Raw genomic sequence first — 14876 nt, 5'->3', positions numbered from 1 at the left:
AACAGGAGCACCGTTGTACCTGTCTGAATGTGAATGGCTTTCCTTGAGAAAGGAAGTCTGCATATTTACAGACAAAAACACCACAGTCATTGCCATTCGACTGTATAGGAATTGCCTAGAAATAATAGCAGAACATTTCGTCTTAAAATGACATCTAATTCAGAGAACACATAATTCATTATATGGTGTCATACAAAAGTTCTCATTCGGCCGATGGTCCATCTGGAAGCCTCCAAGATGCATCCTTTCTTGACCCTGTGCTCCTTTGTTAGGTACCTTCTGTTACATAAAACATCTGGATATCTGGATATGCAAAGATGAATGATCAAGCCACGGAATAACAGTTCAATTCAATTCAAGTTTATTTGTATAGCACTTTTTACATTGACATTGTCTCAAAGCAGCTTTACAGAACATTAACATAGAACAAACGTTAATATAGCAGCAAAAATAAGAAGACACTCACAACAACATGACAGATATCATCATGTCTCTGAGTCATTGAGTCATAGCACTGTATGGTCTGGGATTTAAAATCAATTACCTGGTGGTTAGAAGCAATATAGGCAAGTTAAAGACAAACTGAAAATCAAAAATATTGTTTTACACTTTTTAAAAAACATTTAAATATTAAAACAATGCATTGTATGACTTACAGCCAAAGCCGAGTGCATGCCTAGGTGCAAAGGAACAAATACAAGATCCAAGACGAAGTCTTCAGTTCTTCACGGCTGCATGGCCTTCACCACTAAGAAGCTTTGGGTAGAAAAAAGTGTTGTAAGAGAAGACTTTAAGGCTCCCAGCTGATCACTGTTTCTATTCATCAGCAAGGAAAAAAGTTGATAACCTTGAAAAGAGTAGAGGGGAGAAATACTCATTAAGAATGCATGACATTGATGACATCCAGCATTAGTGCTTTATGATCAACAATTGTCTGATTACCTTCTACCTTCTGATTACCTTCTAATCCTATTGGCATCGAATTGGTTGTTAAATTTGTGTCAATACCCAGCCCTAATGTGCAATGCAGAATTAATTTATTCATTTTTATACAAATTTTTATAAAATATTGAGGACAAACCTTTATTCCCCCATTTTCTTTACAAAAATGTAGTGATGCATTATTCCCAATAAACCAAGGCATATAGAGTAAATAATCAATTTATTTTTCTAACTTTTACCTTGTCATTAAGCCAGCAACCCTCCGTCAGTGTGGCCGAGTCACCCTGTGTAATACACAGTTTGAAGGCTTTGCTGATCACCAGGTTTGGGTCTTGTAGTGGCAGAATATCCTTCACCTCTGATGCCAAAATTATCTTGATCTTGATCTGTGGACAAACTTTATTTATAAAACACATTGTTAACATTTCACCATCATTCATACATACGTGTGTATGTATGTATGTATGTATGTATGTATGTATGTATGTATATATATATATATATATATACACACACACACACACACACACACACACACACATACACACACACAGTATATATATAAAATATATAAATAATTTAATTTCATCTCTGACAGACTGGGTAAGTGCTCACTATGGGACAAATAAGAACATCTGGCACCGGGTCTCATTCACTAAGCAATGCACAAATTTGTGCATGAAATCTGTGTATAAATATTTTCATGAACAAATCATGTTTCATCAATAACTTTGACTGGAAAATGTAGGAACTGATAAAAATAAATTGAATACTCTTGATGGCCTTATAAACATGTTAAGATGAAAATTACACAATTATTAGTGAATGCCACTAGCGTGGCAAAAATTTACATAGTGTACCTTTAAACATTTTTGCCACTAAAGGGTTACAGTAGTTCACCCAAAAATGAAATTTCTGTCATTGACTCACCCTTACGCATGGAATTCATAACCAGTGTGGTGAACAAAATGTGTAGCGATACAGTACATACCAAATCATCTGTTGTGGTCGTCTCCTTGTAGTTCTTTGCGTGTACAAACATACAGTATATCACCCTTCTTTTCACAGAGAGTGGGACATGTTCTGAATAGTCTTCTACTTTCCATAGACATCGTAGTGTCACTTTCTGTTTTTTGTGACTGTCATCAGACCTGTTATGAGGAAAAATACAATTAAAATTAGAAATGAAAGAAAAACAAAACATTAATGGACAGACACTGCTTGAATAAATTTTGCTAACTGTTAGTTAATGCTTTAACTGTTATTAAATGAGACCTTATTGTAAAGTGTTACCCTCTGCTACCTATTATCTTCTTACACTGCATATTAATGTAATTTGACTTGAAACACCTGAGACAGGTATTTTATTAGTATGGATGTCATGAAACACTCGCGACTGCGGAAAGGTTATCTAAAATTCTAACAGTATGAATATAAGTAAAAAAAAACTCCCACAGTCTCGGACAAGTAACGTTATCTGAAGCAATTTATGCAAACGGCTTTCCTCCCAATCTGCTCATGATCGTTGACCTATGCAAATTATCAAACAGGCCACGCCTCCTCGATGACGCAATATCTGTTACACTGTCCTGAAATCCCTGGAAATAAGTGCCTGCCCCTTTTATTTATTTATTTTTTATTGCAAAAAGACAAACATAAATACACACTTTTTGTTCAATGCCATACAACAAGAGGTATCAGTCACATTGACTACCAGAAAAGAAAGGAAAAGTAATGAAAAAAGTTACAAAAACTTGAATTCTTTTAATAAAATATCTGTCCTTTTCTGAGCTTTTTTGTTTTTTTCTTTCTCCAGAGGTTTACTGTATAACTTGAAATCATTTATAAAATGGGACAGATTTGGTTTACAAAGGGTCCACTTTGTTTTTGTGTATATGGTACTTTCCTAATACAATGAATAGTTGTATAATATATTTTTCCTTATTTTTCAAATTATCTCCCTCTAAATAAAAAAACACACCACACACCAATTCCTACCACACAGCCCAATTTTCTACTAATATAATTTTCCATATCCTTCCAAAAAAGTCTTGAGTAGATACAATGATAAAAGTGCCTGCCCCTTCACGGCTCCTGAAATTTGGCTTGGTGTCATTTTATTTTTAATTAAATTTAATGTTATTACTAATTATTTTTTATTAACATTACCTTTTTAAAATAACAAAAAAAAAATAATTAAAATGTGGAGCCGGATCTGTAATTCGTTACAGAGGGCAAAAAATTTCAACAAAGCCCAAAGGCAGGAAGTGACGCAAAAGCACTTCCTTTCAGTGTCCATGTTGAAACCGTAAACACATGGGCGAATAACAGAATAATAATTTACTCAAAATGCGCATTGAAAAGTGCTACTTTTGCTCCGGACCGATTTACCCCGGTCACGGGATGGTGTTTATTCGTAATGACTGCAAGGTAATTCTTTATTTACTAGATTTTATTGTGTAACAACGTGACGAGGAGCTTTAACACACGCACGAGCCACGTTAGCATTAGCACTAGCATCAACTAAATAGTAAATACTGATGTCAAAACAAACTGCTGCGATCTGTTCGGTGTAGTAGGCGTCATAATGCGCTATAGGAAGCTAAATACCTGGCTTGTTATCTCATGTAATAGATTATTGTTATTATTATTGTCGTTAAGACGTGTTAGCTAACGTGTTAGCATCCAGCCTTGTGACGTCACCACCACCGGACGGTGACGTCACCACCTCCTCCTCGTTGTTAATATCTTAATATTTAAGGAAATATATGAGAGAACCGTTTTTTACATAAATATACACAAGAGACTTCGGATAATTAAGTGACTTGGTAAATGAATAAAACAGTAAATAGCATCGTTTAGGTCTCGCAGCTCACACTGCGTTTATTGGTCCAAATTTTAGTTGCTATGCAGATTTTTTTTTTACATCATCCGACCAATCAGAAGAGACGCGCGTTTATTCCTAATTTTCATATTCGGACTTTTTACTAATTAGACACCAAGCTGATTAGAATGAAGTATTATCACCAAAGACTTACAAAACTAATGCTCATAAAAGCATTATATATGTGTGTGTATATATATATATGTACACACACGCACACACACACACACATAAGCATTACATATATCTATCTATCATATATATATATATATACATACATACGTACATACATACATACATATATTTGCTTAGAGATCATTGAGCTTTGTTTAATACTAAAGACATAAAATTAATCTTGTGGTCTTGTCCTAAGCCTCTGGTTCCACATAATACAATATCTAATATATTATAATCTATACATTATTTCATATTTGACAGAAAGTGTCAGTTACAGCTAAGTCATCCTGTTGGTCTGTTAAATTATTCACACACTCGTCTTCTTGAGGAAGCACAAAGGTTTACCGCCATGCATGCGTCACTCCGGCCTTCGTATTTTCATTGGATTTTCTTTCTCTTGCAGGTTTTTAAATTTTGCAGATCAAAATGTCACAAAAACTTTAAGAAGAAGCGCAATCCAAGAAAGACCAGGTGGACCAAAGCGTTCAGAAAAGCTGCTGGCAAAGAACTGACGGTGGTACGTTGTTTTAGTCAGTGAATGATATTTAATATAGGTTTCACAATGCTCCCAAAAAAACACTCGCTCGTTACTTGCCCTATATAACGACCATAAACGTGTCTTATCGTGTTTGTGTTTTTACAGGATAATTCACTGGAGTTTGAAAAGCGCAGAAATATCCCTGTGAAATACCAGAGGAAGTTATGGAACAAGACGGGTAATTATTTATTCCACATCGCTGTCGAATTCTCAAATCTGATTGGTCAGAAAGGTGTTGATTCGTTTTCTATAACAGCGGTTTTGCCCGAAGCGCTGGTTAAATACATCACCGTTTCTATAGTTACAGCTTACACAGGGACTTCTTTAAAAACCTTGTTATTTAACAAAAGAAAACGCAAATATACTTGTTAACGATTTCGGTGAAACGTGCTTTTAATGAAGGAGTCTTCGGTGTCATTGCTTTGTAAAGCTGTAGCTGTATCTTTTCTGCCTTCAGCACAGAAGACAGAGATTTATGATTTCTTGCTAACGAGAGAGAAACTTATTTTGTAAGAGGAACTGAAGGAATAGTTGTTTACAGCTGTTCAAATGAATAACAGGAATTAACACACGTTCCTCAACGTTCGATTTAACTAGAAACATATAGAATATTATATACCAGAAAGGACGTGTCGCACCATAATTATTAGATATTATAAAATATTATAATTATGTAACTGCTGTGGTATTAAAGGAATAAAGCACTCGCTCGGGAATAAAGTGCTATCACGCCGTCCGGCTGTTTGTTATTGTCCTCGAAATCGCTCACCTCGTCTGCTTTATTCCTCACGTACTAAGTTAAATTGCTTGTGTTATTAACAAAGACGCACTTTGGAGTAATCGCTGCTTTCTCTGATTACAGTGGAGGCCATGAAGAAGGTAGAGTCCATCAAACAGAAGCGACAGGCTCGATTCATCATTAACAGGTGAGATTTTTCTGTCTGAACACATCTGGCTTTTAAACTCTGTTGTATCGTGTCCCAAACGACATACTGTACACTCCGGCCGTTCCCTGTGCACCACGTTCTCTACCGTGTTGTGTATGAATTAGACAAAGGATAGAATAGTAAATGCAACGCGGTGCCTCTGACATCATGTTTTATTTACTATTCTATCCTTCACACGTCAGAGGTGCTTCGTTTCATAGCGTGCAGAAATGTCAGGACACGCTGCATGCGTACAAGACTTTCATTTGTAACACATTTTTATTCCCCCCCACCCTTTTTTTTGTAAAGGCTGAAGAAGGGCAAAGAGCTGGAGAAAGCAGAAGATATCAACGAAGTCAAGAAAAATATCCATCTCATCAGAGCAGCACATGCAGGTGAGTGACGTCTGCTGTCGGTTTACACGTGTAATCAGACAAACTGTGTGTGTTTACACACTCTTGAAAGACATGGCGTAAGAGGAGCTCCGCGTACAGTAACCCGAGTCAACATCAGTGACGTTTAACCACTTTGTGAAGAGTATTAAAGTGCCACAGCAACCTGCCCTAACGTGAGCTTGTGTGTTCAACTCCCCTTTTTCTTGTGTAGGACAAACCAAAAAGCTGGAGGAGAAGATGGTGCAGAAACTGGCAGAAGACGTAGAAATGGCTGATTAAATATTCCCTGGCACGAGCTTCGGTCGAAGAGGACTCTCAAAGAAAACATCTTTACGTTTTGTAGGCCATAAGACTTAAAAGTGACACTCTGAAGAGAGAAGATTCCTCACCCGTACCTGTCCATCACTGCGCTTCAGCTCCCAGAGCCCCGTGGATGAGATGTTTATACGGGAATCTGGACAAGCTGAAACATGTTCGTTCTTATTTTTGATAGATTTCAGTTTGCCCTTAACATTTATAGGTCTGCACAGTGAATGAAATTGAAACGGATATCATGCTGAATGCCTTCAATTTACTGCTCCATTAACCATTTACTGTAGAATTGTCTCTGAAACTCACCTTCCTGCTTCTTGTTCTATTTAACATGGAGAAACATCTTCCTTTGGTCAAAAGGATAATGACATTTAAACTGTATGAAGTTTGTAATAAAATTCCATCCCAACACGTTTGTTGTGTTTTATATCAAACCTTTAAACATTGAAATCAACATCAATGCTGACGTTCAGCAATCTAACAGAATAATGACTAGATTATAATAGCATTAATACTGGAATAATGACAAATGTGGAGGTTTGTGCTCTTGACTTGTTAACAAGGAACCACCATCTTCTGGTTCTGCAAAATATATCTTTAAGAATATAATTGAAGCTACAGAACAGATCCAGTTTAAAGTGTAAACAGAAAATTATTTGCCACTTAAAATGTCAAAGATTAGCGATCGTTCGTTTTCATTGTACAGTCAGATTTTTTTTGGCTCCATTTCAAAGACTGAAGAGATTGTTGCCAGATTGAGGAAAACAGCTCTTGTACTGTAAAAGGAAATTCTTTTATTTTTATTTACAATTTTGCATTTTTTGTTAACAAATAGCTAGCGGTAATTTAAACTTATAAATGTGCTACTCTTTTTTTTCTCTCTTTTTTTTCCCCCCTCTGTGTAAATAATGTTAAAACAGTATTGCACAATTAAAGCTCTTATTAATACCTCTGACTAAAAACAGGAGAGTGGGGTCCACTGAAATCTAGATTAGAAATCTATTAATTTAAATAAATTTATTATTAGTTAATAATAAAATTCAAGTATCCCTCACTTTCGAACAAAAGAAAACAAAAGGTCCATGCGTCGGTGCAGACCGGATCCAGTGTCTCGTTGTGCCGTGACTTGGCTATATATATAAAATATATATAAATCTGGTAAGCATCCATATAGTTGACAAACTATTTGGTTTCACTGGAATACATGATGAGCACGATTCAAATACTTCTAAAAACAATTTCAATGCTGTGATTAAGCTGCTGCTGCAATGACCCCACTCTCCCCTGATGTATCTCAGCTATAAAATAAACTTGTGTTTATCTACAAGGCCTGGGTTTGGGTTCCAAACTCTAAAGAGCTCCTGTAGCGTTCGCACATCCTCAGTAGCATCGTGAGCTCCATAGGATTTGTGAAGGAAATGCTGGACCAGGAAGGGCTGAGAATATTTGTGGAGTAGAAACATGTCCCTACTGAGCACCAACGTGTCCAGGTAACCGGACACTACGTCCTGAAACTCCTTCAGCAGATAGAACTCACTCAGGATTCGCAGCAGGACAGGACAGTCAAAGCGTTTACAGTTGTGGCCCACCAGAACTGGTCTGCTGAAGGTTTTAATGAAGGAGATGAACCGTTTAAGAGCCTCTACTAGTGGGAGCGTTGGCATCGGCTGTCCGTGTAAAAACAGTGTCTTTCCGTTTGTGGTCAGACCTGTAACTTTGGAAGCACCGTAGTCTATAGGGCACCGAGGCAACATGTAGACATTAAAGATCTTCTCTCCACTCATGGCTGACAGCTGAACTATATCACATTCATGGGTGTCTGCAAAGAAACAAAAGATTCAAATTAATTTATCATTCATTCATTCATTCATTCATTCCCTACCGCTTATCCGAATTTCTCGGGTCACGGGGAGCCTGTGCCTATCTCAGGCGTCATCGGGCATCAAGGCAGGATACACCCTGGAAGGAGTGCCAACCCATCACAGGGCACACACACACTTTCATTCACTCACACACACACACTCACACACTACAGACAATTTTCCAGAGATGCCAATCAACCTACCATGCATGTCTTTGGACCGGGGGAGGAAACCAGAGTACCCGGAGGAAACCCCTGAGGCACGGGGAGAACATGCAAACTCCACACACACAAGGCGGAGTTGGGAATCGAACCCCCAACCCTGGAGGTGTGAGGCGAACGTGCTAACCACTAAGCCATCGTGTCACCCTTTCATCACGTCCATGTCAAAAAAAGTTTTAAGTGATTCAGGACCAGAGCAGCTCTGAACAAGGAAAATACAACAACGTTTATCTTCGAGAGGAGGCGGAGCTAAACCTGTTACTAGGTATGACGCATTCCTTTCGAAGACTGTGATTGGTTGTTCAGTAATACTATAGAGACAAAGTGAAGGTTTATAATAAAGTAGATTTTAAAAGCGCTCCTATGTTAAAATATTTGAGGTTATACGGTGTAAGGATGACGTTGGTGAGCGATCGTATTAGAGATGTTCTAACATCTGTATGTTATAAATGTAATAAATATAATGTAAATGTAAACGTCTCCGACACGGAGCAGAAACGTCATAAAGGGATCAAAGTTCAGTCATTCGACTCGTATTCATAAAGATTCTTAGTGTGAAGGGTTTTTTCCAGGTGATGAAATTCTAAGAAAATTCTTTAAAATGTTGGTGTTTCTCTTTCAGTTTAAAGAGGAGATCGCAGTAAAGATAAAAGTCCTTCATAAAGCATCTTAACCCTTAAAATAGCTCATAAAGTGTAAAAGTGTTAGGAGAAGTGACTTTTAAGAGGATGAAGAGTTTCTTTATCAGAGGAGAAAATGACTGAAAGGTGAAGAAGGAGCAGAAATGTGTTGTATACAATATTTAATAACGATAGTGAGTTAATAAGACGATACAGATTAGATGGTGTAGGGATTATTGTTGTGACCTCATATTAGAGATCACATCTCAGACTTTATATATATTCTGTCATTATGTCATTTAGTGAGACTCTAACATCTCTGAAACAGAGCTGAAATGCCCCAGAGGCAGAAACCATATCATCCAGTGATCAACTTGATCCGTGTGTAAAACCACTGAAATCAACCCCAGCACAAACAAAAAGGCTCTCATGTGACTGCTTGGGTAACTTTCTGTCAGCTGACACACTGCATTGCAAATGATCACATAATCTATTTAAAGTGATGACAACACAAATCATAAGTGATTTACACACAAACCCCCTACAAACACACAAACGGGGTTTTTTTTTCCACGAATAATTTTTATTTTTTAGGTTTTAAATCCAGGATCTGAAAGGTTTTGTTGAATGTTAAAGCTGCTGCGTCATCATGTGGCCTCGTGAACAGAACAGAGGAGAATCCAGGAAGTCCACACACACAAACACACACAAACACACACAAACACACACAAACACACACAAACAAACACACACAAACACACGCGCGCGCGCACAGACACACGCACAAACACACGCACGCGCACACACAAATAAACTGACACACACGCACAAACCACGCACACACAAACACACACTCGCGCAGACGCACACACAAACACGCACACACAAACACACACTCGCGCAGACGCACACACAAACACGCACACACAAACACACACTCGCGCAGACGCACACACAAACACACACACAAATAAACACAAAGACAAACACACGCACACACAGTTTAATTTAGTTTAAACTAAACTACAAACACACGCTCAAGCACACCCGAAACACACACACACACACACACACACACACACACGACTTACTTAAGCCTGTAGTTTCCAGATCAAAAAACAGCAGCGTCTCTCCGCCCTGAGTGACACCTGTAAACATGATTCAGTACTGAGTCTAATGTCAGACTTCTAGCTTAAAGCCACAGGACTGTCGATTAGACAGGAAACGTTTCTATACAACAGTGTTACTGTACCATGTGAGCGCCTGGAGAAGAGTCGCTGGATCAGACTGAACGGCTGGAACCATAAAAAGCACATTATGATCTCTATGCAATAAAAAGAGAAGTAATAAAAATAATAAATAAATCAGCTGATTCCTGGTGCGATCACAACACTGCTTCAGAGCTGAAAAATCTGTCACTGCGCTGATGGAGCAGATCGGTGATGAACCTCGCCCTAAATATAAGCCTGAACATGCACTGTGTGTGTGTGTGTGTGTGTGTGTGTGTGTGTGTGTGTGTGTGTGTGTGTGTGTGAGAGAGAGAGAGAGAGAGAGAGAGAGAGAGAGAGAGAGAGAGAGAGAGAGAGAGAGAGTGTGTGTGTGTTTGAGAGAGAGAGAGGGTGTGGGTGTGTGAAAGAGAGAGAGAGTTTAAGTGTGTGTGTGTGTGTGTGTGTGTGTGTGTGTGTGTGTGTGTGTGAGTGTTCGAGAGAGAGAGCGTGTGTGTGTGAAAGAGAGAGAGAGAGAGCATGTGTGTGTGAAAGAGAGAGAGAGAGAGAGAGAGAGCGTGTGTGTGAAAGAGAGAGAGAGAGAGAGAGAGAGAGAGAGAGAGAGAGAGAGAGAGAGAGAGAGAGAGAGAGAAAACAAGTATGTTTTCTCTTTGATAATAAAGCACTTTTTCTTCCTGGGTTTTATACCACAGTCCTAACTACATAAAGACCCAAACAAAGTATCCAAAAGACGAGAAAAAAGTTTGATTCAAATAATAAAATGGCCTCATTTCTCCCAGGATAAATATATATATATATAAGACATGAAGATCCATCACATATGTAGAGATGAACTGAGGTCATGACGTTAAGAGATGTACCGAAAATCCATCACATTGAGCAGGATGTGCTGAAAAACCACCATATTAAGAAACGTACTAAAAAGTCACTGTGCATTAACTTGCTGTATAATAAGTGGATAATTTTCACACAGAGACCACGAGGCTTTGTACTGCTGTCGTTCCGGTCGGATTTACCATCTGGTCTCCGTCCTTAAACACTCGATGTCTTCAGCAGAAAGGAATTAAACGTTGAATTCCACTAATGCTCATACTCATAAGCTCCTGGTTACACAACTACACTTGATTATATAGTACACAGTTATTACAACATTATTTATAATCTCACTGTCCAGTGCCACCCAAATGAGGATGTGTTCACTTCTGGTTCCTCTCCCGCTTTCGTCCTCACATCCTCTCTCGGTGTTTTTCCTCTCCACCGTCGCCTCTGGTTTGCTCATCAGTAATATTTTTAATAATATTCACACTTCAAACCCGAATTTCCTGTCAAGCTGCTTTGCATCGTCGTAAAAGGCACTAGACGTTGTTTTCTAATCTCAATCCCATTCTTTTCATTTACAAAGATGTTTTTATTTCTCCTTTTAAGAGACAATGTGTTTTTTAATAAGTGGGTGTTCATTATATTCTTTTTACATCCATAAACAGATTTGTCCATTAAGGAAATAAGACAAATTGTACAATTTGCAATAATAATAATAATAATAATAATAATAATAATAATAATAATAATAATAATAATAATATGCCTGAAATAATAATTAATGCACAAACTGTTTTCTTCAAATGCAGAGTCACAAACAGGATAATATATCCATTTAAAACAGTGTTTTTTCCTGACTTACACTCCACATGGTTTAGAAATACAGAAATTATATATAAGAAGAAAAGAAAAGAAAAAAAAAACAAAACAGTACATTCACTTACAACAAACATGCCATTTCTCTTGTCGCTGTGCCCAGATCTGTAAAGTTAGAGATGAGACATATCGATGTTGTGTCCGGATTTCAGACGAAGGGGCAGACAGACACAGAAGCCCGTAATGGCGAGACTACACCTCTCTGACCCTTTAAAAACTGCTCGGAACCGAAGGAAGGAAAGCTTTAGTAAAAGTCAGCTGCATACTGCTGCATACCAATTCCACCATAGTGAAGTTTATACAGGCATCACACAGATTATATGAGTTAACTGTAACCAGACACATTCAAGAGTAAACGATTTCAATTGAACCCTTTTTCTGGGTGATGATGCTAATATTCATTAAATACACTAGAGTATATACTGTGACGTGACGTGACTGATCGAGTGTGTTCGGATATGAGTACTCGATCATTCTGGTTAAATGGCTTTATGTTCCGTTTACTAGAGTGAACAGAATGAGGCTCAGACGTGTATGACATTAATGAGTGGACTGAACTGTACTGTACTTACAGACTCTGACCAAACCGCAGGGAAAATAGTTCCCTTTTTAGAAAGAGGACGGCTTCCTGTCTACGCGGTACGGACGCAAGCGACGGCTGCAGGAGGCATGAAAATAAAATCTGGTTTTAAAAATAAAAATGGCTCTCAGGATAAAAATTTGGTGTATGACGATACAGAAGAAAAAGCGCACGGAAACAATATATTAGAAACCATATTTAAAGCAAAAAGACAAAAAAATTGGTAAAAAAAAAATTGTTCAAGTCTTGATTTGGTCACGATGAATGTAGAGGTGTAGAGAATGTAGAGAAGACGACGTGTTATCCGGTCGTATTCCAACACATTATGGCTATGAATGGAAATAGCTACATCACGGCTGTTCTGATCATCCGTCATTATGTGATTCCTCTCTTAGTGATTGTTTCGTTAAAAAAATAAAATTAAAAAAAGTGACTCAAACGCAAAACCTAGCGAACAAGCTTACGAGACAGATCGGTCACCAACGCACGTAAAAAACACACATACCGTTGCAAAAAATTCAAGACAAGTAAACACTTTTCACATGGACCATCCAGCAGCGCTGCACTGTTATATGTACAATGAGTCTTGGAGTAATACAATAATATTATCTTACATATTTAATACATTATCGATATCTGACGTACTGACATCTCATTGCGGTGAAAAAAAAAATGTTAGCGAAGCACTAAGCTGTCTGTCGAAGCCGCTTGACTTCGTGTGGGCTCGGTTTTGTAAACATGAAGATGGACAGGTAAAAGTGAAGCAGTGAAGAACAGGACCGGTCCAGCAGGTCCACTCTACAGCAGGGTGCATCAGGTTGAGCTTTGGCAGGTTCATGTTCAGCAGACCTCTTCTTTCTTATCCCTCTTGTAGCCCTCAAGCTAAAAGCTGCTCTCTGTTAGCAAGCTCCATCTATCAGCTGTGCATTGAGGAAACTCTCAGTCTCCTCTTCACACCATAAACTCTTTACTACCATATAGCACCAGAGGCTGTACAGGGCTGAAATCAGTGTCTCTCCTCCTCCCTCCTCCTTCTCCAGGCTCTCTGGGTTTGGGTGGGCAGCTACGATTGCCTCTGCTCCTGGGTCGTGTTTTGTCAGAGCTAGAAGAGCATCGTGTGGTCAGCGTGCCTGTCTCTAATTCCTCCTGCTCAGGAAAGAGGTGCTGCCCGTGTTCTGAGGAGGAGGAAGGGGAAGAGAAGAAAGGTCCAGAAGAGGAAGAGCGGAAGCGATAGTGAGGAGCGGATGAGCCGGACGACAGAGAGGCGACGGCAGAGTCTACTGAATCCAGAGACTCGGGTTGGCGGCGTAAAGCTCTTCTGCTTTTGGATTCTGACTTACGAGAGCGAATGCTGGAGCAGCTTTTATCTGAGAAGGAGACGAGAAAGCAGTTTCATTGTACAGCAAGGATCGGGTCAATACACAGAAACCAGCAGTCACTTCTTTAGCTGTCGTGTGATGGAAGTTTCATTTGTTCTTATTTAAAATTCTTGAACAATGTAAGATAATGCTTAATGCTGGAAGATCTTCCGAGTTACAAAACATTATTGTCCGGGAAATCGTTATTACAAGGAACTTTTAGTCGTGAAAAGTAAAATCTTATCTTTAGTCTCCACCTGGCTCACGTTCTTATGGATGCAAACCGTATATCTAAATAAATGACTTGACTTGTATTAACATGCTGATTCACTTCTGCTCCGTAGTTATAACAATAAGGTGTGTTGTTTTTTTTATCTAGACGTCTCAAGACAGGATTCTTATGGTGTGAGACATGTCTACGCTGACAGGATGTCCCAGTCCACAGAGCAAAATGAGAATATTTTAAAAACGATGAAGAACTTTTGCTGTTTAATTTTAGGAAAAGTGAAAAAAATATATTTTAAACGAACCGAAAACTTATAATGTGTTTAGTTTTCTCTCTCATGCCATGTTGCCCAAGCCGTAACTTGGCATCTTTTCTTGCCTGCAAGTTCATTCATGTTTGTGGTGAGTTTCAAAGCTGTGGAAACTGTCAGGTTAGAGTGAAGGTGTGATCAGTGAGACCAAATGTGTGCACGGATATTTTTCTTCAGTTGCCATCTATCTATCTATCTATCTATCTATCTATCTATCTATCTATCTATCTATCTATCTATCTATCTATCTATCTATCTATCTATCTATCTATCTATCTATCTATCTATCTATCTATAACTTTTACATTTATTTTCCCCATCTACCCTTGGTATAACTGCCTATACTTTAACATGGAGACCCCTGGTATAACTGCCTATACTTTAACATAGGAACCCCTGGTATAACTGCCTATACTTTAACATAGGAACCCCTGGTATAACTGCCTATACTTTAACATGGAGTCCCCTGGTATAACCACCAATACGTTATCATAGGAAAAGTATAACACCCTTTTAAAAAGGATATGGGTTTATAGCCCTCTGTGGCCTGCACTCAATCTAACCATGCCCGATTTTGTAAGCACGAGGAAAAGAAAGCATGCAG

General features: G+C 38.5%; 3 protein-coding genes and 1 long non-coding RNA gene across 7 annotated transcripts in view; 1 reads left to right on the top strand and 3 right to left on the bottom strand.

Annotated features, from left to right (window-relative positions):
* Positions 1-213: 213 nt before the first annotated feature.
* LOC113639228 lies at positions 214-2409 on the bottom strand. Its single transcript, XR_007144255.1, has 4 exons — positions 1934-2409; positions 1182-1339; positions 657-847; positions 214-544 (listed from the first exon to the last, which is right to left on the bottom strand). It is a non-coding gene; the product is annotated as an uncharacterized LOC113639228 (long non-coding RNA).
* Positions 2410-3214: 805 nt separating this feature from the next.
* On the top strand, positions 3215-6585 carry rsl24d1 (ribosomal L24 domain containing 1). The gene is made up of 6 exons (XM_027140940.2): positions 3215-3372; positions 4407-4520; positions 4647-4719; positions 5404-5467; positions 5777-5862; positions 6074-6585. The coding sequence occupies exons 1-6, from the start codon at positions 3292-3294 to the stop codon at positions 6139-6141; spliced, it is 486 nt and encodes a 161-aa protein (XP_026996741.1). The 5' UTR covers positions 3215-3291; the 3' UTR covers positions 6142-6585.
* Positions 6586-6948: 363 nt separating this feature from the next.
* Positions 6949-10413, bottom strand: trex3 (three prime repair exonuclease 3). The gene is made up of 3 exons (XM_027140939.2): positions 10130-10413; positions 9969-10025; positions 6949-7993 (listed from the first exon to the last, which is right to left on the bottom strand). The coding sequence occupies exons 1-3, from the start codon at positions 10191-10193 to the stop codon at positions 7473-7475; spliced, it is 642 nt and encodes a 213-aa protein (XP_026996740.2). The 5' UTR covers positions 10194-10413; the 3' UTR covers positions 6949-7472.
* Positions 10414-11521: 1108 nt separating this feature from the next.
* myo9ab (myosin IXAb) overlaps positions 11522-14876 on the bottom strand; it is a 97050-nt gene continuing 93695 nt past the window's right edge. For all 4 annotated transcript variants that reach the window (XM_047819271.1, XM_047819269.1, XM_047819272.1 and 1 more), the window contains one exon: positions 11522-13745. In XM_047819271.1, the coding sequence (XP_047675227.1) occupies positions 13330-13745 (416 nt within the window). In that variant the 3' untranslated portion in view covers positions 11522-13329. The remainder of the gene's footprint in view (positions 13746-14876) is intronic.

The sequence above is a fragment of the Tachysurus fulvidraco genome, chromosome 10, assembly GCF_022655615.1.
Source record: "Tachysurus fulvidraco isolate hzauxx_2018 chromosome 10, HZAU_PFXX_2.0, whole genome shotgun sequence".
Lineage (NCBI taxonomy): Eukaryota > Metazoa > Chordata > Actinopteri > Siluriformes > Bagridae > Tachysurus > Tachysurus fulvidraco.
Note: the sequence above shows the minus strand (reverse complement) of the source record. Positions and strands in the feature narration are given on the sequence as shown.

What these genes read in the sequence shown, in the direction of transcription:
- rsl24d1 (XM_027140940.2), top strand. Translation starts at nt 3,292, where the DNA reads ATGCGCATTGAAAAGTGCTACTTTTGCTCCGGACCGATTTACCCCGGT. An exon ending in GAAGTTATGGAACAAGACGG is followed by an intron (nt 4,720 to 5,403) that starts GTAATTATTTAT and finishes CTCTGATTACAG; the next exon opens with TGGAGGCCATGAAGAAGGTA. An exon ending in GCTCGATTCATCATTAACAG is followed by an intron (nt 5,468 to 5,776) that starts GTGAGATTTTTC and finishes TTTTTTGTAAAG; the next exon opens with GCTGAAGAAGGGCAAAGAGC.
- trex3 (XM_027140939.2), bottom strand. Translation starts at nt 10,193, where the DNA reads ATGTGCTTTTTATGGTTCCAGCCGTTCAGTCTGATCCAGCGACTCTTC. An exon ending in CTTCTCCAGGCGCTCACATG is followed by an intron (nt 10,026 to 10,129) that starts GTACAGTAACAC and finishes TCATGTTTACAG; the next exon opens with GTGTCACTCAGGGCGGAGAG. An exon ending in TCTGGAAACTACAGGCTTAA is followed by an intron (nt 7,994 to 9,968) that starts GTAAGTCGTGTG and finishes GTTTCTTTGCAG; the next exon opens with ACACCCATGAATGTGATATA.